At 42.5% G+C, this 22241-nt stretch overlaps 3 protein-coding genes and 1 long non-coding RNA gene across 11 annotated transcripts in view; 2 read left to right on the top strand and 2 right to left on the bottom strand.

The window, feature by feature from the left end:
- The window catches only part of cryzl1 (crystallin, zeta (quinone reductase)-like 1), a 29654-nt gene extending 7428 nt beyond the window's left edge, over positions 1-22226 (top strand). For 3 of the 4 annotated variants that reach the window (XM_080287922.1, XM_026189321.2, XM_026189322.2), the window contains one exon: positions 615-1050. In XM_080287922.1, coding sequence (XP_080144048.1) covers positions 615-711 — 97 coding nt within the window. In that variant the 3' untranslated portion in view covers positions 712-1050. Of the gene's footprint in view, positions 1-614; positions 1051-21900; positions 22007-22085 lie in introns of those variants that run through there. The other variant, XM_080287921.1, reaches the window with a different exon arrangement.
- Positions 728-7106, bottom strand: setd4 (SET domain containing 4). Its single transcript, XM_026189314.2, has 13 exons — positions 6967-7106; positions 6614-6734; positions 6423-6518; positions 5883-5920; positions 5096-5184; positions 3630-3866; positions 3412-3471; positions 3186-3315; positions 2923-3097; positions 2356-2434; positions 2162-2242; positions 1908-2031; positions 728-1744 (listed from the first exon to the last, which is right to left on the bottom strand). Exons 2-13 carry the CDS (start codon positions 6687-6689, stop codon positions 1586-1588), a joined length of 1344 nt encoding a protein of 447 aa, XP_026045099.1. The 5' UTR covers positions 6690-6734; positions 6967-7106; the 3' UTR covers positions 728-1585.
- LOC113034611 (carbonyl reductase [NADPH] 1-like) lies at positions 7089-16704 on the top strand. Its single transcript, XM_026189319.2, has 7 exons — positions 7089-7219; positions 9487-9601; positions 13827-13996; positions 14090-14197; positions 14815-15023; positions 15130-15183; positions 15306-16704. Exons 2-7 carry the CDS (start codon positions 9489-9491, stop codon positions 15477-15479), a joined length of 828 nt encoding a protein of 275 aa, XP_026045104.2. The 5' UTR covers positions 7089-7219; positions 9487-9488; the 3' UTR covers positions 15480-16704.
- Positions 16434-22092, bottom strand: LOC145419677 (uncharacterized). 5 transcript variants are annotated; one of them, XR_013900991.1, is made up of 3 exons: positions 21281-22092; positions 20141-20266; positions 16434-20050 (listed from the first exon to the last, which is right to left on the bottom strand). It is a non-coding gene; the product is annotated as an uncharacterized LOC145419677 (long non-coding RNA). The 5 variants fall into 5 exon arrangements; XR_013900990.1 differs by having other exon boundaries at positions 21305-22092; XR_013900993.1 differs by lacking the exon at positions 20141-20266 and having other exon boundaries at positions 21305-21372; positions 21468-22092.
- Positions 22227-22241: the final 15 nt, after the last annotated feature.

Raw genomic sequence — 22241 nt, 5'->3', positions numbered from 1 at the left:
ATTACCAGAAGTGTGATGAAGTTTCACAGGGGACATATGTCCTCATTAGCCACTGATATTGAATTAGCTTTAATGGTGTATTTGTTTGGAATGAAGCCTATTTAAATGCACAAAAACAGTTTGTTTCACCTCTGTCTTCTTGTATGCTTTTTTTTTCTCCAGGCATTTAATTTGTTTATTGCTAAATCTTTACAAGCAGACATTAAATAAATTCTAACATATAGAAGGTAGGCCTTTCCCTTTCACATGTCCAAGGCAGACTTCTTCTATTTTTGACAGCTCTGGAATTTGCCTAATCTGTCTGGATCTGGATGAAATATCTCATTATTTTTAACATTAGACTTCTGCTGTAACAGCACTTGCAGAAGTTTAGTTTCCAGTTTAGTGCGGGGGTGTCAAACCTGCTTTGGGTGAAGAAGACTGGAACGATTGCTAATAGCCTACCATTCTTTTAAGGTTAAGAAGTAAATGTTTAATTTAATAAGCCTTTAGTTTAAAAGACAAATGACATGTTGGTACAGACCGTAGTTATTTCATGGATTTGGGGATTCAGATTGTTTTAAAATTAGACTGTAATGGGTCTCTGATCAAATTCACCTTGTGTCTCTCTGCAGGCCTCAGCCCGAGGAAGCAGTCCCCCTCTATGAAGCCACAGTTGCCATGGAGACTGTCCAGCGTCACCCAAAGACGAAGGCTGTTGTTCAGCTCTGACCTAACTAATCACATTATGCAGAGATAAAAGAAAACAGCTCAGCTGGATCACTTCTCTCTGCAGTGACACTGTTCCAATCAGTCACTGTTTACTTGTTAACACAGAACTATGATCTGTTTCAGGCCCAATAATATGATAACAACAGGAAAAAAGGCGCTCAATCATTAACTGCTTGAGTTTCAGAGTCACCTGGACAGTTTTACTTCACACTGCAGAAGAAACTCTTTTCCCAGAGCCAGTGATATCCATTAAAATCTGATCACTCTTCATCACCTAATGTTTGTTTAGAAATGCACAAGGTGTCATCTGACTCAATAAAATCATATTTCATTAAAAAACAAGGCCGCTTTTTTGTTTATTATGCAACAGATCTTTTGTTTGTTCGTTTCAGATCCATCTGTTTGTGAAGGGCAGCCAATCAGAAGAAAGTTGGCTTAAAGGGGTTTTAATAGACTTAAAACATCAAATTGAGGACCAAGTCCTAGTATGACAGAAACAGGGATTATATTGAATCATTCAAAGCTGCTCTAGTAGATTCCAACACTAAAAAGATGGAGTTGAAAATTGAAATATGTCCCTTTGAGCTGTAAATTACAACATAAACAGCAGCTGGGATATTTGGTGGCTTCATAAAATGTGTAATACAAAATCTAACTAATTAAAGCAAAAATAAATATATAAAATAGCGGATTTAAAACCGGAGATGCATCCTTTCTGTAGTAGTATTTTGCTTAGAGCAGTTAAGCTGGTGGTGATGAGAGCCTGTAACAGAGCATCCTATTGCTTTTCTCAGTCAACACACAGCACAGGAAACGCTTCAGCCAATCACTTGACTTCTTGCAGCAGCTGTCAGATCAGAGGGCCAATCAGATGTCAGTTCACAGCACCGAGTGGACTGTCATTATGTCTGAGTGATTCCTCCAGTGCCTTGAGGCAGCTTCCCAGGATGCACCTCTCTTCCTGCCGCAGTGACTTGACCACATTTAGCTGCTCCCTAATTGGCTGCTCACATTGTTGGAGGAGGTGTGAGACCTACACACACACACACACACACACACACACACACACACACACACACACACACACACACACACACACACACACACACACACACACACAGTGCAGGAGAAAAAAGGAATCAGGTGAGGTGCTGCAAAACAGGGACAGAGTTAAATTCTTGCACATGTGCACACACCTTATCTAGTGCGCTGCATGTGTCTTGCAGTAGTCGCTGACAGAGACTCTTAGCCATCCGGACGCTCCACTGCTCTCTCTCCTCACACACCAGCTGGCCGAGCAACACTGCCTTCCACTGGTGGCTGTAAATTACACACACACATGTTCAGGCACACTCCACAGACAGAGAAACTGATCCAGATTGTGCATGGACGCCCAGATTTTGGAGCAAAACACATCGATGTACATGCATAAATGTGTGTTTAGGCTTACTACAGTGTTTGTGGCAACGACAACAGCCTGAGAGCCGTCATCAGCCTCCAACTGGGGCCGTCACTGGACACAGTGAGATTACTGGCAGGAAGGCAGGAAACATATGAAGGCATTTTTCCATTTTGCAGTTGTATCCGAGTTAAGTATTAGTCCTGTTTACAGCTGAATCATTAAGTATGTAAACCGAGTCTTACTGAAGGAAACTGTTCTCTCTGAGAAACTTGATCTTCTGAGTCAAACTTCTGTCGCCTCTTAAAACATCACAGAGCAGATCTGAGGGACCACAGTGAAAAACACAAACATCAAGTTTTAAGCCAAACAGTTTTCCATATTTTCTCTTATATATCTAATGTTACACTGGCAGATGCAAATAATAAACATGTTTCCAAAGTTTTAAATAATGAGGTCGGTGTATGTGCAAGTAATCCCTCTAAGCAAAGGCTTAAGCTTCATAATACTGCTTTAAACACTCGTTTTAAATTTATTTTTTCCCCTGTTTGCTTTGTAGCAGTGAGAGGGGATGATGGCTGTTTGTGAGAGGTAGCCAATCAGAATGAACTTAAAAGAAGAATGAAGGAAGGGAAACAGCTTGTTTCAGATTACCAACATGTAAAGTAATGACCTATTTTAAGTCCAGGGAGTGTTCATAAAAGTTCATTAGCACTGTCATAAATATATCATGATCAATATATGTAAATATAAATTTGATTCGACGATAGGGCAAAAACTTCCCCATGATAAAACCTACTGCAGAGATTTACCTGTGTCCACATAGACCACACTGTGGGGATTGGCAGTGGTGACAAATCCGTACTCCAACAACAGCTGCTGGTTATCGTGGGAACCGTAGTTAATGAAGGCCTGCTGGTAGCGCAGAGTCCCAGACACACTCCTGATTTCATAACATCTTGTCACATCGTTAAAACCTGCTTTTACCTGACAAAAGAAATGCAGTCATACACTCTCAATCAGTACAACCAGCTCCGACTCAACAGCTACAGTATTCTTGCAGCATCACATTTACCTGCACGTCAGGGCGATGGTTGAGCAGATCCAGGAAGGGAGCTAAAGCATAATTATCAGGTCCTGACAGGAAGCTGCTTGAAGCATGGCTCATGAAGACGGTGCGTGTGTTGACACTACACCACGCCCACCTGGGAAAGGAGGAGGAGCTTAGTTAGAGATAGTATTCTCATTCACTAATGCTGTTATGTAAATGGTTCATTTGGTCAAAGATAAGGAAGGTGTACCTCAGCGCCTCATAGGTCAAAACATCCGCTGTGGGCTGACTCAGAACTGGCTGCAGGGACCTGAACCAGTGAACCAATCACAGCGCGATCATTCACTTTTCACACAAGAAGACTAAACATCATTTGAACAATTACTTTTATTCTGATGCATTCAGCCAATTTTTAGAAAACGAGCTGATCCACAAGCGAGTACAAATCCCGGCCTTAACCGCACTCACCTGAAAAACTCCTGATTGGTGGAGTGCATTTCCTTCACTGCCTCCCTCTGCTCCAAGGCCCGCCTCCGCACACTGGCAGGTAAAAGAGCCATGACATCATCGCTGAAATAGGCGGGGCAGGTGTAAACTGTGGGCAGCACATTGATGTAAGGGAACCAATCAGAGGCCTCTCCTCTGTGCCGCTCACACACCAAGAAGATGCAGAGGGTCAGGAGGGGAGACAGACGAGGTTTCCAGCTGCAGAGAGAAAAAAACACACACCCAGAAACAGTTTGGTTTCATCTCATTCTGGCTAAAATACTCAGAGTCCATCAGCTGAATCCTTCTGTGTGCTGAGATAGTGTGAAGTACAGGCGCACAATTAACCTGGCACTGAGTCTGAACTTGTGTAAGCTTATGACGATCTAACACATACATAGTAGGAGTGCAACGATACTCGTATCGATATTGAACCGTTCGATACAGTGCTTTCGGTTCGCATATGTATCGAACAATACAAAATTTTAAATTTATTTTATCAACTTTTCTTCTGACGATGCTGTCTGTGTTGAGAGCTCAGTGGATCTGCGTTCGACTACTCCACCTAGGCTGCACTGTCGAGCGCAGATCCACTGAGCGCAGCACAAGCTAGCGAGACAGAAGCTAAGCTCTCCTTGCAACATGGCAAATTGAACCTCCCCCACCCTCATTCAGATTTGGCGTTTGGAACTATTTTGATCTTCATGTGAAGCATGACCCTGAAGGTAAGCGCGTCATGGACAAAAGTAAAACATTATGTTGGATGTGCCACGCAATGCTCACTTACATTGGTGGGAACTAGTGCGTTAGCGCAGTTAGCTCGTTAACGTGTTGGCCGTCCAGCCCCACGCACGGGCGATCCGCGGTAGCTCGTTAACGGAGATTTGCCGTGTTGTGGCGTTAACGTCATTTCAGATTAAAGCTGACAGCACTAGTGGGAACACAACGAATATGACTGCACATTTACGCCGACATCATCCTAGTGCAAAGACAAGTGGAAGCAGACAAAAACAACAAGCACTACCTGAGTCATTTAGACAGCCGTTAGCACATGATTCTCCTTATGGGGACCTGATATGTTTAATATGCTGCTGAGAATATAGCCCAGAAGAAGCGTATAGTAGAGCTTTTATTTTGGAAAGAGCCATTTCTCTGTAATAAACTCTCTTTTCCAAAGATGAGTGATTTCTCTTATCCCTTTGTTGTTTCAGCAACATGTAATTTAAAAACTGTACGTTTGAGTTAAAATATATATTTATAATTTTAATAAATGACAAATTAAAAAAGGACGACCATTTTTTTTGTATCGAAAAAATATCGAATCGTGACACCAAAGTATCAAACCGAACTGTTAATTTTGTGTATGTTGCACCCCTAATACATAGATTAAATCCTGCATGCCGTATAGAGGATGGAAATATTGGAATATGTTTACATTCTGTGTTTACCTCTTGATGTACCGTCCCAGGTAGCTGTGCAGAACGGTGGAGGTTGTGAGGAGGCACGACTCCGGCAGAGAAATAATCAGCTGACCGGGCTGCCACACAAACACCAACAGATAAAGCTTTAACATTCAAACGTCACTACAGGATCTACACTTGATCCTGTAACTAATTCCAAACAGTAACCAATTCAAATGTTTAAAAAAATGGTGACTACACAAATTACCTCACTAATCATATTTGTATTTTTTTATGAAGCAGCAGTTTAACTTATTTCTTTCTTATAAATTAAAAGGCAAAACACACATAAATAAATCATTAACTGCCTAACAGATCGAGCACAAAACCTATAAGAAAGCTATATAGACAATATACAGTTATTTCTTTATGAATAATATAAAACTTAATATTAAAATAACATTTTGTGCATATGTCAGCGTGTGCTTTGTGATGGTTTTAAATGTATGCTCGTGTTTCAGTTAGAATTCAGAATTACTGCAAATATCAGGCACGTGGTCACAAAGAAGGTGAACAAGTGGATGTTGAGTTTAACAAAATATGATCAAAGTTTAAAAAGTAATTTTAATAAACCATTAAATCATTTATTTTTAACATTATAACACTTTCATAACAACTTCAGCCTGTCAGCGACTTGCTATGTTTATTCCTTGAAGTTTCCACATTGTGATTTTCAGAATAAAATAACATTTTTGATTTTTTTTTTCTTCCTGAAGATGCAAAAAGTTCATAATATTTGTTGATACAAATGTGGCATTTAGGGAATCTGGATTACCTTGATGGTTCTGAGAGTCTGCAGTCCTCTGCCTGTGTCTGTATGAACCAAATGTACATGTGAATATCATGATTTAACACACAAACTGTCAGTGTAGGTAATGTCTCTGATTGGCCCAAGAAGATACCAACAGAAAACCTCATCACAGTCATGCTCTATGAAACCATGCTGAAGATTCTGGCTTTAGGTGTCATACTTGGGTAGAGTATAAAACTGATTAGGGTGCTCCCGTACTTGGGAAATTGTGAAAATTTAAAAACTCTGGAATACAATAATGTGAAGTAGTTTGGAGGTCAGTTCATACAGAGTGTGTACTTCATGTCTATGTATTGTGAGAGGCTGTAACTCAGAAGACATTCATAGCATGATGGTAAAATCTGGCATGGCTTCAGTAAATATATTTAGTGTACAAAAAATCCTGATGAAGTCAGGTGGGAAGTTCTGAATGAACCTAACATCACCCAACAAACAATGGGCAGCTTTCCTTTTCGGGTTATATGATACTCCTGAGGATGTGGAAAACAATATAGGATGTGGTACCAGTGAAGAGAGCTGGCTGAAGCAGTGTGGAGGAAAATCCTCTGTGGTGAAGAAACTTCCAGAGCTTCACATGCTGCGGCTGGTGACACAGAGACACTGGAGAGACAGAGAGAGAGAGGGGCAGAGAGTCTGAGCTGAGCCAGCATGCAGCACTGAAACACTTTAAACTCAAGCAGTCAGCGTGTTTCTACCTGACCGGGCGCTGCTTTCGTGTTTCTGCCTCCTCTTCCGGGCAGTTCGTCCAGCTCTGTGACTGTGACCTCTCATGGTCTCTTTTTGTAGGTAAATACACGCTCATCTGGACAGCTCTCTCTATCGAAACACACAACATACGTAAGACTTTGTGAGTCTGAAGAGCACAAATAAACTGTAATCACTGTAACAGTTTTAACAATCACAAGGAACTACAAATGGACGATCAATTAAGAGGTTTTTTGTAGGGTGCTGGAGGACTACATGCCACATAAAAACCCTTCAGTGAGCCACAGCACTGATCTCTAATCTGTTCTGCTGTCGTTTATTTTTATCAGATGATCCTACAAACCTTCCTAAAAGTTGAACCAAAATATAGAGAAATGCCGAAATATTGTCCATATTAACGTGAAACTCCTCGCAGTACAGCTCATCCATAACCCAACCCACGTGTTCCACTTGTTTTTCCGGGGATGCGCACCGATCCTGCGCAGAACGCCGCCCTGCTTTTCTTCTTTTTCTGTTTTTTTTTACAGTCGTGCATTTTCATGTGCAGCGCTTTTTGTCCTCTCTGCAGCCTCATTCAGGACCAAACCCCAGCTTCAGTAAGTGTGAGGCCTCCGCTACATCTTACAGTTTTCGTTTGTCAGCAGCTTGTTTGAATTTTAGCGGATTTAAGGAGGCGTCGGGCCGACCTGCAAACTGAAAGTCAGCGTTATGTAAGAGAGAGAGAGACGCTGGTGAAAAGTCTTCTGATTTTCTTCGATCAAAGGCTTTCAAACGGGAAGTTTGGACAAATTATCAATTCCATGCTGTAATTTACAGTCGCGTGCTGTTTGTACATGCCTCGTAAAACCAGCGTGTTTGTATCGTTTGTATCTGGACTGACTGATCGCACTGTCTACACAGCTCCTTTAACTGCAAATACAACTAAACTTATTTAATCCACATTCTGCAGTGCATTTCAGAGCTGCAGTATGTGCATTCAATTCATTCCCCCCCCCCCCCCCCCTGAAATTATTGGAGCAATATATGTGGATTTGTTTTCCCACTATCTTTCTCTCTGGAACTGGCTTTTTTTTTTTAACTTTATTTAACAAACAATGAGTATACAACATACGAACAGATGAAGTATACAAAACAACAACGTGAACACACAAAGCCAGGGGTAAAAAGAAAAAAGTAACAATTATAAGAATACATGCAAAAATTCACATATATATATTGTTTTGAGAGCCTTTTTGTTGGTGGAGTCTGATATTGATTGTATGTACAGTTCCACATCCTTAAAAAAATGACAGAAATATGGTGTTTTGTTAGTAAACTTACATTTATGGATAAAAAATTTAGCTAAAAGTATTAACAAATTTATCATAAAAAACATTTCTCATTCTTCTTGGGGAACTTAAAGAAACAGAATAAAACATTTTCCCATCGTAAAGAAAACTCCCTTAAAATATGGACAATGACAAAACTGCTAAATTCCTTCCAGAATCTCTGTGTAAAAGAACAGTACCAAAAAAGATGTGTCACAGTTTCTGGATGATCCCCACAGAAAGTACAATTAGTATTTATGTCCCTTTTAAATTTGACCATGTAGTGACTGGCTGGATAACATTTATGTAGAATTTTAAACGAGACTTCTTTCACCTTATTTACAATCAAATATTTATGGGGGATCATCCAGACTGTCTTCCACTTGATATCTGGAACAAATCGGTTCCAATAAGATATTATATATGGGAGAGAGCCGATATCTTCTTGGAATAAACTGCGTATTTTCTTATTGCTGTTACCAAGTTCCTGTGAAAAGTAGATTTTTCCTATTGGTGACTCAGCTGGATCAGGGAGAGTGACTGAGGTAGATATTGAGCTGTCAGTGTTTTTATATAACATTAAAGTCCCTGAGGGTATGGCACCAAGCACCATTGAGAATTCCTGAACACTGATTGGAAAATGATATAGTGCAATAAAGTTGTTGTAAATAAGTAGTTGTCCCTCTTTATTAACCAGCTGAGCCCCCAATAGGATCCCAGTTTGGACCCAAGTTTCCAGGAAAAGTGATTTATTTTTCTATAAAATATCTCTGTTGTTCCAGATAAGGTATTTGTGAGGTGAGAAGTTGTGTTTATAAATGAGGGTCCACGCTAAGAGGACCTGCTTATGGAAGGATGAAAGCTTTACAGGGAGTTTCTCAACATTGTAATTACAATTTAAAATAAAATTAAAGCCACCAAAACGAGAGAAAATACGATATGGTATAAAGTTCCAGATAGAGGTAGGGTTTTTAAGAAAATGTTTAGCCCAATTAATTTTGAAAGTGTTATTTAAAGTAGAAAAGTCTAAGACGTTAAGCCCACCTGATTCGTACTTATTCATCACAACAGTTTTTCTAATATAGTGCGTACGGTTTTCCATATAAAATTAAAGAGCATGCGGTCAATATCTTTACTAATTTTCTTATCCAGATGTAAGGAGAGAGCAGCATATGTTCATCGGGATATCCCTTCAGCTTTAGTAATTAACACTCTACCTTTCAAAGACAAGTCCCTTTGCAGCCACTGGTTGAACTTTTTTAGGATTTTCTGTATAATTGGAGTGAAGTTTGAAGAGCATCTTGATTTTTGGTCTTTGGATATTAACAGTCCCAAGTATGTGACTTCTTGTTTAACAGAAATATTACAGATCGTATTTGCAGGGCAGTCTTTAATTGCTAGTAACACACACTTTTTTAAAATAAATTTTACCATGATCTAAAGTTTTATTTTTCTTAGATAACTTATGGTCCCAGTCCAGAGCAGGGCCCACCTATGAGTTTAACCACCACTTGTGTGGAGTTCAGACACTGATGCCTCTCTCTCTTTTTGTACAGACATGCCGATCCGAGTTGCCGTGGTAACTGGAAGTAACAAGGGCATCGGTCTGGCCACTGTCCGAGCGCTCTGCAAGCAGTTTGAAGGAGACGTTTACCTCACTGCCAGAAATGTGTAAGTGACTCACCTGGTGATACCTGGACCAAGTTGATGATGTATCTGCAGTTTAATCATCTCAACACTTTTGCATACCAAGAGCTTAAACAAAACTAAAGCTCGGTCAGAGCTAACAGGAACTGCATCTGTGGTTTGTTTGTTCATCCAAGCTTCTTGCTTCAGGCTCTGAGCACGCACACGGAGTGAAAAAGGGCATTTGATGCATCATTTGACTGTCCTTCTGCACACAGTTGACCAACTGATGTGCTGGGAGTTTTGACGTTCTAGTGATCTAGTGACCCTCGAGCTCTCGGCTAGCTATCGAGCTGGTGGGTAACAGACGTCTCCGAAAACGTCGAAGCACTTTTGCAAATATGCAATATCTTGATAAACCAAGCAGATATTTGAAATTTACACACCCACATTGTCGACTGAAAATGTTAAAAGTTTATTTTGTGACCCAGACAGATTAATAAGAGTAATTTTAAAACATAGTAGTGGCCGCCATTGCCATTTGGCTGGGCCACGCTAGGAATTCTGGGATATGGTGGGCCACGAAGGACACACCCGACCCATCCTCCAAATTCGGAGAAATGCTGATGCATTTGTCGGCTGCATTCGGAGGAGTCTACGAATTTGGACAGCCTTCGGCGCGTCGCTGTGACGTAATTGGTCTACAAGTTTTTGGACACGACCAGAGCAAATTTTTTTTACGTGCGCTCAGAATAGTGGCACAAAAATAACGCCAGAGGGAGAAGGCTGCAACCCATAATGCAGGGCTTTAGCGTGCGACCAAATTTTTCAGTGGTGCGACTAAAAAAAATCCTAGGTTGCACTGGTGCGACCAGCAGCTGTTCAAATAAAAAAGAACAGAAAAAAAGTCTCCGCAACTCTGAAAGTCTCTGTGTGGTCAACAACATACACACATTATGCCCCTATCGTGGTCTAAACCAATCAGTGATAGCCAGGGGCGGGACCTCTCTGATTGGCCGTGGTCCAGATATTTCTGTAGTCCTTCGTGTGTACATTTGAAAGTGCAGGTGGATGGAGAGAGGTGAGTAGTTTGAATAAAGCTCACAGATTCTGATGCGTCGACGGTCCGGACTTTGTGTTTACATCTTTTTTGCGCTCGATTCTGAGCTGCAGGTTTTCTCTCTCTCCAACCAAAATTCACTGAACCAGCAGCAAAAGAAGATCCAAACTATGCTTCAAATTTAATAAATATCGTTATTAATTCACTCTTACTTTTTCAGTTTTTCTTCCAAATCACACTTCATGTGCAGCTCTCTCTCTCTCTCTCTCTCTGTACTTCAAGAACAGTTTCCCATCTCAAATCTCTGTTTTCTGCATTATTCATTCACTTATTACCCACCAGTCTACTGTTGTTTGCAGTGCTGTCGACCGCTGTCTTTTTTTCCCTTTTTTTAACTTAAATGACCTCGGACAAGAAAGCCTAATTTCTGCTGTTCAATACTGAAGAAATTTATCCTTTTTAAAATTATACAAAATTGCAGGATATTTTTAAGGTAATCTGCTAAAAAAAAAAAGACAGGCCAGGAAAATCTCCTTCATGTTTTTCTGTGTTTTATCCTCAGTTACATTGACACAAAGGCACCTGCTGTGATGCTTATACCTCTGGTGAAGTCTCACAAGTGTCAATACTAATAAATTATCAAAATAATAATATTTCTGACTGTCTGAGGCGAAATCGAATCGAATCGGGACCTTGTGAATCGGAATTGAATGGATTATAGAAATCAGTGATGATACCCTGCCCTATTGAGTAGTCTAGACCTGACTGAAGTGGATGTAGCTGTGGGTAATAAGAAAAAATGAAAAGAATTGTTGATAACTTTTTTGTTAAGGTAAGGCCTGATCTGTCTGAAATTCATAGCCAGTGCTCTGACACGGTGCCATCAATCTTTGAATGCTGAAAAAGCACAGTGTATCCAGAAAACACATTATATGCTGCGATAAATGCACTGCCCAACTGTCCCCTCGCCCCATTGCCTTTCAGCGGCAGGTAGCAGCAAACAGGTCGTCAGAGGAGGCCGAGATGATGATTACGTTTAACATCGTCTACAACATTACCAAAGAGTGCCAAAGCACTTTAAGCACAAGCACCTTTTCAGTAATTTTTCTTTCTTGTAGAACTGTGCTCCAAATGAAGAACTTTGTGTTGACAAGATTGTTAGTTAATCATTTACAAATTAATATTGTCTGTATAGACAGCAATTCCCCCCCCCCCCAAAAAGTGCACATGTAAAACTGCGGGGTTAAGCGATGCGGTTGAAAAATTTGGGTGCGCCTAACTTTTGTGCTGATGTGCCTAAGATAAAAACGTTAGGCGCACCAGTGCAACTGCGGCAGAAAGTTAATCTAAAGCCCTGCCATAATGGCAATGATCAGTGGCTTGTGGATCTGAGGGCAGTCCACAGTAACCTCCCTGAACAGGGACCAGTAACCATCACCGTGGCAGACATCCAAGAAAGGGTCTCCAGTGTTGGACTTGGTTCATGCCTACTGGCTGAAGAAGCTAACTTAACTCCATGAGCGCCTGGCAGCACAAATGAACCAGCTGCTAGTTGATGAGAGACACCCGGAATGGCTAACCGAAGGCTGGACAGTCCTGATGCTCAAGGACCCACAGAAGGGGCCGGTCCCCTCCAACTACCGACCAATAACCTGCCTCAGTACTACATGGAAGCTCCTGTCAGGCATCATAGCAGCTAAGATGAACAGGCACATGGGTCAATACATGAGTGGGGCACAGAAAGGGATTGGCAAGAATACCAGAGGCACAAAACACCAGCTTCTGGTGGACTGAGCAGTCGCCCAAGACTGCAAGACTAGGCTGACCAACCTGTGCACTGCCTGGCTTGATTACAAGAAGGCCTATGACTCAATGCCCCACACCTGGATCCTGGAATGCCTAGAACTATACGAGATCAACAGGACCCTAAGAGCCTTCATCAGGAACTCAATGGGGATGTGGCAGCCCATAGCACAAGTTACCATCAAGTGCAGGATCTACCAAGGAGATGCTCTGTCCCCACTGCTGTTCTCCATACGCCTGAACCCCCTCAGTGAGATCATTGACAAGACTGGCTACGGATACAGACTACGGAATGGCAAGGCATACATGGAATGCCATAACCAAATGGCCGGCATAGTGTACAGAAACATCTGTGCCGAATATAACCTGGAAGTCCTGAGGTCAAAATGGGAGACGTCCCCTAGGGTGGTGGAGAATGACCGAGCTAAGATCCTGTTTGACTTCCAGATACAGACAGACATAATGGTGGTAGCTAACCAACCGGACATAGTGGTGGTAGACAAACAGAAGAAGACGGCCGTAGTGATCGATGTAGAGGTTCCGAATAACAGCAACATCGGGAAGAAGGAACACGAGAAGCTGGAGAAATACCAAGGGCTCAGAGAAGAGCTCGAGAAAATGTGGAGGTCCCAGTGGTAATCGGAGCACTAGGTGCGGTGACTCCCAAACTAGGCGAGTGTTGATCCCAGGAACAACAACGGAGATCTCTGTCCAGAAGAGCGCAGTCCTAGGAACAGCTAAGATACTGCGCAGGACCCTCAACCTCCCAGGCCTCTGGTACAGGACCCGAGCTTGAAGGATAAACCACCCGCAGGAGAGGGGGAATTTGTTTTGTTTGTTTTTTATTTAGAAAAACCTGGAGAAGGTGACACAGGTGCTGCTGAAGTGTCAAGTGAATATTTTCATGTTGGTACTTGGTATGCTCACGCTGCTATTTATCTCCAACGTGATGGGATGCACATTAGAGTAATGGGCTCTTCAATGCATTCCTGTGGGACACTGTCTCATACTCCCATGATGGAAATCACTGCAGTTTGAGGTCAGATGAAAGTGAATCTGTTTTTCAGCCATTTATGTGTTCAAGCCTATAAATTGGTTCAATAATTGAATATATTCATGCAGCAGGTATGTTACATCTTTAATGTAACTAAAGGAATGAGTGAAATGTTTTTACAGATGATTTCAACCTGAAATTGTGAACACGTCTTGCTGCACATTTGTTCCATTATGTGTACAGCAAATGACCGTGGTAATGTGGCCAGGCCAGTGATGGAACTTCATCATGTTTCAGGGCCTTTGGGGACAAAATGAAGAGAGAAAGACTGAGAATCTCAGCTGGTATAAGGTGTAAACGATGAGATCGAAGACAAAGTGAATATAAATGAGGATGTTTTGCTCCTCTTGCAGAGGCCGTGGTGAGGCAGCGGTAAAGGCTCTGAACTCAGAGGGACTGAAGCCCCTGTTTCACCAGCTGGACATCGACGATCTGAACAGCATCAAAACCGCTGCTGAGTTCTTCAAACAGAAATACGGAGGAGTGGACGTCCTCATCAATAACGCTGCGATAGCTTTCAAAGGTAATTAACTTCTTGTGCTGATGTATATTATAGTGCTGTGGAGCTGCACACACTGATGTTGTAATGTTGACGGAGATCACGCTGTCTCCTCAGTGGCAGACACGACTCCGTTTGGCATCCAGGCGGAGGTGACTCTCAAGACAAACTTCTTCTCCACCAGAAACATGTGGACTGTCTTCAGTGAGATCATCAAACCTGGAGGTACAGCTGGACCCAGTCTGCATCATATTTTACTTGAAAGTTTGCATTTTTAATTGAGTGAGCGTACATGTCAGTAACTGATAATGAGAAACTTTTAGTTTTTAAATATATTAGACATCAATCAGGAAGAGTTGTTTGGAGTCTTCTTCTTGCTATGTCTGTATCCTAGCTGTATGCCAGTTCGCTTCTTCAGATGATAAAACTATGCATCTTCGATTATGCAGCCTCCCTTCCTATTTGTCCTCCAAATTAATTTTAAGACCTCCTTCAGCATGGCTTACTGAGATTTATTTCTGCCTGACAGGCAGGAGAGCAGAGGACAGATGAGAAGAATAGGCATTGGCTAAAGAAAGCAGGAAAGCTTTTTCACAGCAGCCATTCTGATACATCATAGCTAGATAAACACGGGTCTAAAAAACAAGAACACACATTTAACTGAACATCAGAAGTCCTCCTGGAGAACCTGCTCAAAGCTTATCCATCAGTCTCTGAAACAAACCTCAGATGGAAGCTGTTTGGAGTTTAAAGTTTAAAGGACTCTAAGAGCACGAAGGAGACAAACGTCCTGTTTGTTTTCCATCTTCAGATTCTTGTGTGTGTACATCTGTGTGTTTTAGGTCGTGTGGTGAACGTCTCCAGCATGAACTGCGTCAGTGGTTTGAAGAAGTGCAACTTGGACCTCCAGCAGCGTTTCCGCAACGAGAACATCACAGAGGAGGAGCTGGTGGAACTGATGCAACGATTTGTCGATGAGGCCAAGAAAGGCGAACATAAAGAGCGCGGCTGGCCTGACGGGGCCTATACAGTGTCTAAAATTGGATTGACGGTACGTTTGATTAATGTGTTCGCTGTTATTAACCAGAGACATGAACATTTGACCTGAAACCATATTATGAGACACTGATTATATTTGTGTGTGGATGTTTTTAAAGGTGCTGTCCGTGATTCATGCTCGTCGTCTGAGCAAGGAGAGACCGAATGACGGGGTAACTGAAATATATAACTAACAATGCAGAACTTCTATATTCAGTGGGGTTTTTGTCATGGTTTTATGTCCATTAAATCGTCGTTGCTAACATTTTGTTTTTAAATTTGATTCTTTTAAAAGATCCTTTTGAACGCCTGCTGCCCAGGATGGGTGCGCACTGACATGGCTGGACCAACTGCTCCCAAGTCACCAGACGAGGGCGCTGTCACACCGGTCTACCTGGCTTTGCTGCCATCTGGAGCCAAAGAGCCTCATGGAATGTATCTCTCGGACAAGGAAGTCCAGCCGTGGTGAAAGAGAGTTTAACATGAAAAATAATTTGCAAAGAAAGTTTGTCTCTGAAAAGACTGTTCAGAAGTGGTGATGAGCGTGTGAGACTCGCAGTGTTTCCACATCAGCGATAACAAAATGGGGTGAAATCGAAACTGTGAAACATTTAAAGAATGAAAGTCACCCAACAACAAAAAAACTGTAACATAAACTGACATTGCTAAAGCTCAGGGATGTTTTTTTTAGGACAGAGTTTAACTCTTATCCAAATATTTTGATAATAAAACCAAAATTGTTCATTTTATTCTCAGTGTGAAGGACCGAGCAGTGAAGGAAACTTAGGCACAGGTTAAAGTCCAAAAAAATGATTTTTTATTTAACCCAAAAAACATAATTGGTTAACTCATGCAAAAAGAATCAAAATCTTGGGCCCATAAAAGAGGTCAAACTAACAAAAACTCTACTCAAAGTTGACAACACTACTGATAACTCAAACAAACTGACCTAACTTAATGAGACAAAGGGGAAACTTAAATAGTGGCTGATCAGCCCACAAAAACAGGAGAAGGGGTAAAACACACAAAACCTAACTAAACCAAACATAATGAACTCCAATTCCTCCCCATGGTCCTGAGTTATGGCATGAACCAATTTGTAGTCTTCCTTTAAAGCTCACTCCGCCCCTTTTCCACCTCTTGGCTCCTTAATCAAGGGACTGGAACAGCTGTAACTAAGGTAACTCAGAAAACAAAAAATTAATCATACATAACAGTGTAAACTAAAATGTGCGCACTTATTTTAGAATGCAGTGTTATGTGGATATGTGAATTAACTCTAAACCAAAACCAGTTATTTATTGTCCTGTAAATAAATTCCTATATTTAAAGAAAGAAATGTGAATGCAAGGTTACTTATAAGCCTCTACACTAACATGGTGATATTACCACTGTGTGGCTGTAAGTGCAGCCATCACACTCAGTAACAGTACAGTACTGTGTGTGTGTCTGCTAGCTGGAATGAATCAAAATGAAAGTGAATCCGTGAAATGTCGAATTGTCGGCAAAGCCTTCAGTACATAACATTTTCATATCTTTGACATCATAAACTTGCCTTAACTGGATGAAGCTAATTGTTCAGAATTACTAGAAAATGTGTTTGTTTTATACAAAATGCTGTTTTTTTGTGTTTTTTAAAATAAAACATGTGGATCTCCAGTCAAAATACCAAATAAAGTGACTTCAAAACATAAGGTTGAGTGGTCTGAATGTTACAGTGTCCCTGTATTACACACCCAGAGTGCATCAGCCACTCCTCCACCATCTTCACCTTTTCTTTGGTTTGTCCAGTTTCCTCTTCACGTTTCTGTAAGGAAATCTGTCTCCAGCATCTCGGAGCTCTCGGATATTTTCTCTATAATAAGATTCTTTGGAACATTTTTGGCCATTTTGAGAATAAGCAAACCTGTAAAAGCTGATGCTCTGCACTTAACCAGCGTATAAACAATTGTCTGTTTAATCAGGACAGCAGCAGTTTTCAGCTGTATTAACAGAATAATTTTTTTTCATTTTGGTTCAGTATTGAATGTTATTGTTTTATGTGTACTTTTAATATTCAACTACCTGTTAGTTTATCATTGCTTTACATGCTGATAATGTTCAAAACTCCACCCAGCTTCCCTCCCACTATTTGCAGTATATCATTCATTGTCCTCTGCATCCCTCTCAGTGCTGCTACAGCTCCCTTCAGAATCACAACAGCAGTAAGTAAGAAACCTTTTTTATCTTTTGTTCCACATTTGGTAGCTGACTGTTTCTTAAAATCTTCTCATAATTCTGAGGAAATGGTTATATCTACAGTGGGGCAAAAAAGTATTTAGTCAGCCACCGATTGTGCAAGTTCCCCCACCTAACATGATGACAGAGGTCAGTAATTTGCACCAGAGGTACACTTCAACTGTGAGAGACAGAATGTGGAAAAAAAATAAAAAATCCATGAATTCACATGGTAGGATTTGTAAAGAATTTATTTGTAAATCAGGGTGGAAAATAAGTATTTGGTCAATAACAAAAATACAACTCAATACTTTGTAACATAACCTTTGTTGGCAATAACAGAGGTCAAACGTTTACTATAGGTCTTTACCAGGTTTGCACACACAGTAGCTGGTATTTTGGCCCATTCCTCCATGCAGATCTTCTCGAGAGCAGTGATGTTTTGGGGCTGTCGCCGAGCAACACGGACTTTCAACTCCCGCCACAGATTTTCTATGGGGTTGAGGTCTGGAGACTGGCTAGGCCACTCCAGGACTTTCAAATGCTTCTTACGGAGCCACTCCTTTGTTGCCCGGGCGGTGTGTTTTGGATCATTGTCATGTTGGAAGACCCAGCCTCGTTTCATCTTCAAAGTTCTCACTGATGGAAGGAGGTTTTGGCTCAAAATCTCACGATACATGGCCCCATTCATTCTGTCCTTAACACGGATCAGTCGTCCTGTCCCCTTGGCAGAAAAACAGCCCCATAGCATGATGTTTCCACCCCCATGCTTCACAGTAGGTATGGTGTTCTTGGGATGCAACTCAGTATTCTTCGTCCTCCAAACACGACGAGTTGAGTTTATACCAAAAAGTTCTACTTTGGTTTCATCTGACCACATGACATTCTCCCAATCCTCTGCTGTATCATCCATGTGCTCTCTGGCAAACTTCAGACGGGCCTGGACATGCACTGGCTTCAGCAGCGGAACACGTCTGGCACTGCGGGATTTGATTCCCTGCCGTTGTAGTGTGTTACTGATGGTGACCTTTGTTACTTTGGTCCCAGCTCTCTGCAGGTCATTCACCAGGTCCCCCCGTGTGGTTCTGGGATCTTTACTCACCGTTCTCATGATCATTTTGACCCCACGCGATGAGATCTTGCGTGGAGCCCCAGATCGAGGGAGATTATCAGTGGTCTTGTATGTCTTCCATTTTCTGATGATTGCTCCCACAGTTGATTTTTTCACACCAAGCTGCTTGCCTATTGTAGATTCACTCTTCCCAGTCCGAGGCTGGCGTGAGGTTCTGGGGGTTCACCGTCTCCGGGCTGGGGCCCTGGCTGGGCCTTGGGGGCTTGGGTCCTGGTTGGTGTGTCGTCGGGGTTGTGGGCGGGTGGGTGTATGGGGGCCCAGCCCTGGCGCGCGGTGCCGCCAGTGCATCGAGCCACCCGGGGGGCTCTTCAACTGGTGGGGGAGGCTGTTACATCTTGCAGGAGCTCTCCTCTCTCCAGGAACTCACTCTGTAGGAGGGGGAGATATAGGAGAGGTGGAGGAAGAACTCAGCCTGGGTGTCTATTGTCTTGTGTAGTCTGGAAGATGAGTGGATGACGGGGTGGGTGCAGTTTTCTCTGTGGGGCCGGGCGGCGCTGCTGAACTGGGCCCCGGTCCGGATGGGCCTGGGCCCCCTTGCCCTGGTGGGTTGCAGAGTATGGGGGTGCCTACTGGGTTCAGCTGGCCGCAGGGAGGGGCCTCCCTCTTCCCGCTGCACCACAATCACCCACACATGCAGGGCCTTGGGGTAAAGGTGTGTCACCAGGGTGCAGGGGAGGCATCCCCCCCTCTGTCCCCTTCTGGCTGCCTGTGCCTCAATTTTATCCCACAACTTAGACACTCACATTACTCACACTCTCATAACACATACATATAGGACCTCTGCTTCTCTCCACCCCAGGGAAGAAGGTAACACTACCTGGATCTGGGTGCAGTTTCCCCCTCCAGGGGCAGGGGTACCTAGACCTGGGGTATAGAGTACGCTTTCCGTACGCGTTCCAGGATAGTGGCGCGGCTCTTCCTTGGTCTCTTGTGCTCTGAGGGCCTCTGGATGTCTGGAGCCTGGATCTCCTCCATACTTGCTTCATGCCCTGGAGGACGGGGCTGTGGCTCCCCACACCCTCTAGCAGATCATTACATGAAGGAACCTTTTAAATACAAGCACGTCCATGCTCACAGGTGTACAAACGGGTGCTCACACACACAAACGACACCCTTTTTGGCTCCTACCTCAAAGCACACTGTGCGCTGTCGATCTTACGTGCTGCACAATGATGTTTAATATTTAGTATTTACTGTTACATTCCCATAGATCATCGCGATGATGTTGTTTATTATATTGCTCTCTTTTTTTACTTGTTTTCTCTTTTTTTTTTCTCAACAGGTGATCCAGGTGATTGATAAATGTATTTTTTGTCTGTTTGTTTTGTTGGTTTTTGTTTTTTGCCCTTTATCACTGTTCCTCTTCCTCGCTGTTTTTCTTTCCCTACCTCTCTATCTTTCTCTTTCCCCCAGTCATCTCTGTCCCGTGTGTAGCAAGTGAAAGTAAAATAAAATAAACAACACCCCCCCCCCCCCAAAAAAAACAACAACAACAACAACAACAACAACAAAGAAACAGAAGTCCTCTGCAGAGCTGAATAATTAAACAAAACACCAGAAATACCACCCTTATTGCAGAACATGGTGGAAGTAGCATCATGGGTGTTGCTTTGGAGCAGCAGTGAACGGCAGTTCTTTGTATGCATTTTAGGTCGTGTGGTGAATATCTCCAGCAGCGTTTCCGCGTTTAACTGAAATCAAAGAAAATAAAATGCTTTTAATTAAGACTCATTTCGTGTCAAAACAATTAATGAACTTAAAAGTAAGGTTTTTAAAAGCACCTCATTTTAATAAATCTACAATGTAAATGTATTGTAAACTTGATCTTTGTGAAAGCGGCTCCACATTTCCCATTTTCATCTTCCCTCTTCAGGTATCCTTCCCCTGGACTCCAGCTTCTCGGGACTCTGTGAGGTCATTGACACCGATGAATATTATTTAGGTGAGATGCACGCTCTCTCACATCTTTATTATGTGAATTTTCTTTTTCCTACTTTCATCTATCAGATTTTATGACATAGTAAACTTACTTCTAAATTCTTTTAGGTCTATGTTATGTTTTTTATTCTGACTCTTGACTTTACTAAATATCACAGCACTGACTCACCGATCATTTCAGAAAAAGGGTCACTCTGATCTAAAAGGTGAACCCGTTCTCGGCTCTGCTTCAAAGTCGACGGGCAGAATGTTTTTGTGTGTGTCCACCTTACCTCTGCACCGCATGGACTTTCAACTTTTTTGAATCAGAACTTTCAGATTGAAAGAAATGTAAAAGCACCTGAAGTGCACACACTGCCCTGATCCACCCCCATAGTCTCTGACTACATTTATAATCTTTGGAAAAGAACGGAGTGGCGAAGGTGCTGACGACGTCACACTCGCCACAGAATCACACTTTCCTGGAGCAGCTTTGGCCCAGCGTAGGTGCGTACCGACCCACGCTGACATTTCTGTAGCTCGCATTGAAAAACTTGATGATGATCTTTGAAATGTTCTCCAAAATCACATTTTGAGATACCGAAACTGGCCTTTTCTTGTCATTCCTTGTCATGTTTTCTGAGCTGCAGTGACTCATTCTCTCATATGTGTGTTTATGTGTGAAGCCAGAGTTATTCCAGTGTATAACAGCTCATCAGAACTGCTGTCGGCGGTTATGGAGGAGGCGGGAGGACTGGGAGTGGATATCGTTGTTGACTCTGGAGGTAAAAAAATAAAATTGCTTTTCCTCACATCTTCTCCTTCTAGTTTAGATACTTGAAGTTTCTACACTATCTGGATGTCCAATCACGCAAAACTTCAGTTTTACAGATGTTTGCAGCCACTCAACAAGGCACCTTTGATGAGTTGTGATGGAATGACTAAAATATCTGTAACATAAAGACTTCCTGCCACAGCTCGTATATTGAGACTGTGTCGTGCACCTGTTTTATACGTCGTGGACACACCTGTGCTCCTCTCATGACTCTCCTCCATCCTTCATTGATGCATCCTTCAAGGTGCTGCAGTCAGACATCTGGTCACAGACAGGATGAAGAGGCACAAATCAGACACATTATAAAAGACCTTTGTGTATGTTTGTGTGTGTGTGTGTGTGTGTGTATAGTTTACTCAAATTACTTCCACACAAACATGACATCATCAGTGTGCTGGGAGTGGGCGGCCACTGGGTTACATCCCACCAAGACCTGCAGGTGAGCTGGGGTCAGACTCAACAGCGGCATCATAAATTGATAACTTCATAGTTTATTATTACTATTTGAACAGAAATAACCTCTCTGGCTTTAAAGCATCTGAATGCAGCTCAGCTAGGGGAGGGTCTGTGCTGACAGACGTGGGTTACTGACCTGATAGCCTGACTGCCTCTGGGTGGGTCCGAGGGTGGCGTGAGGTTCTGGGGGTTCACCGTCTCCGGGCTGGGGCCCTGGCTGGGCCTTGGGGGCTTGGGTCCTGGTTGGTGTGTCGTCGGGGTTGTGGGCGGGTGGGTGTATGGGTCTGTCTTCAGTATCACTTTCCTCACCTCTCTGTGTCTCGCAATTTGCAGTTGGATCCTCCAGATTGCAGATTACTTTATTTAAAATCAGCCTCTGTGTCCTTCCTCAACCCTGAAGTCTGGACAGCATCATCATCGCAGCAAGGAAGATACCTCCGTATCCTGTTCTTGCAGCATATAATCTAAAACCTTAACCCTGTAATGTGCATTTCTGAAGCCTTAACTGACTTTTGCAGATATTCTGAAGGATATCGTGGAGAAGATGTCATGATCCTACAAACCTTCCTAAAAGTTGAGAAATGCCTAAATATACATAGAGAAATGCCGAAATATTGTCCTCCTCGCAGTACAGCTCATCCATAACCCAACCCACGTGTTCCACTTGTTTTTCC

Source organism: Astatotilapia calliptera, chromosome 13 (assembly GCF_964374335.1).
Source record: "Astatotilapia calliptera chromosome 13, fAstCal68.1, whole genome shotgun sequence".
Taxonomy (NCBI): domain Eukaryota; kingdom Metazoa; phylum Chordata; class Actinopteri; order Cichliformes; family Cichlidae; genus Astatotilapia; species Astatotilapia calliptera.
The sequence above is the reverse complement of the archived record's forward strand: the minus strand, read 5'-3'. Positions and strand labels throughout refer to the sequence as shown.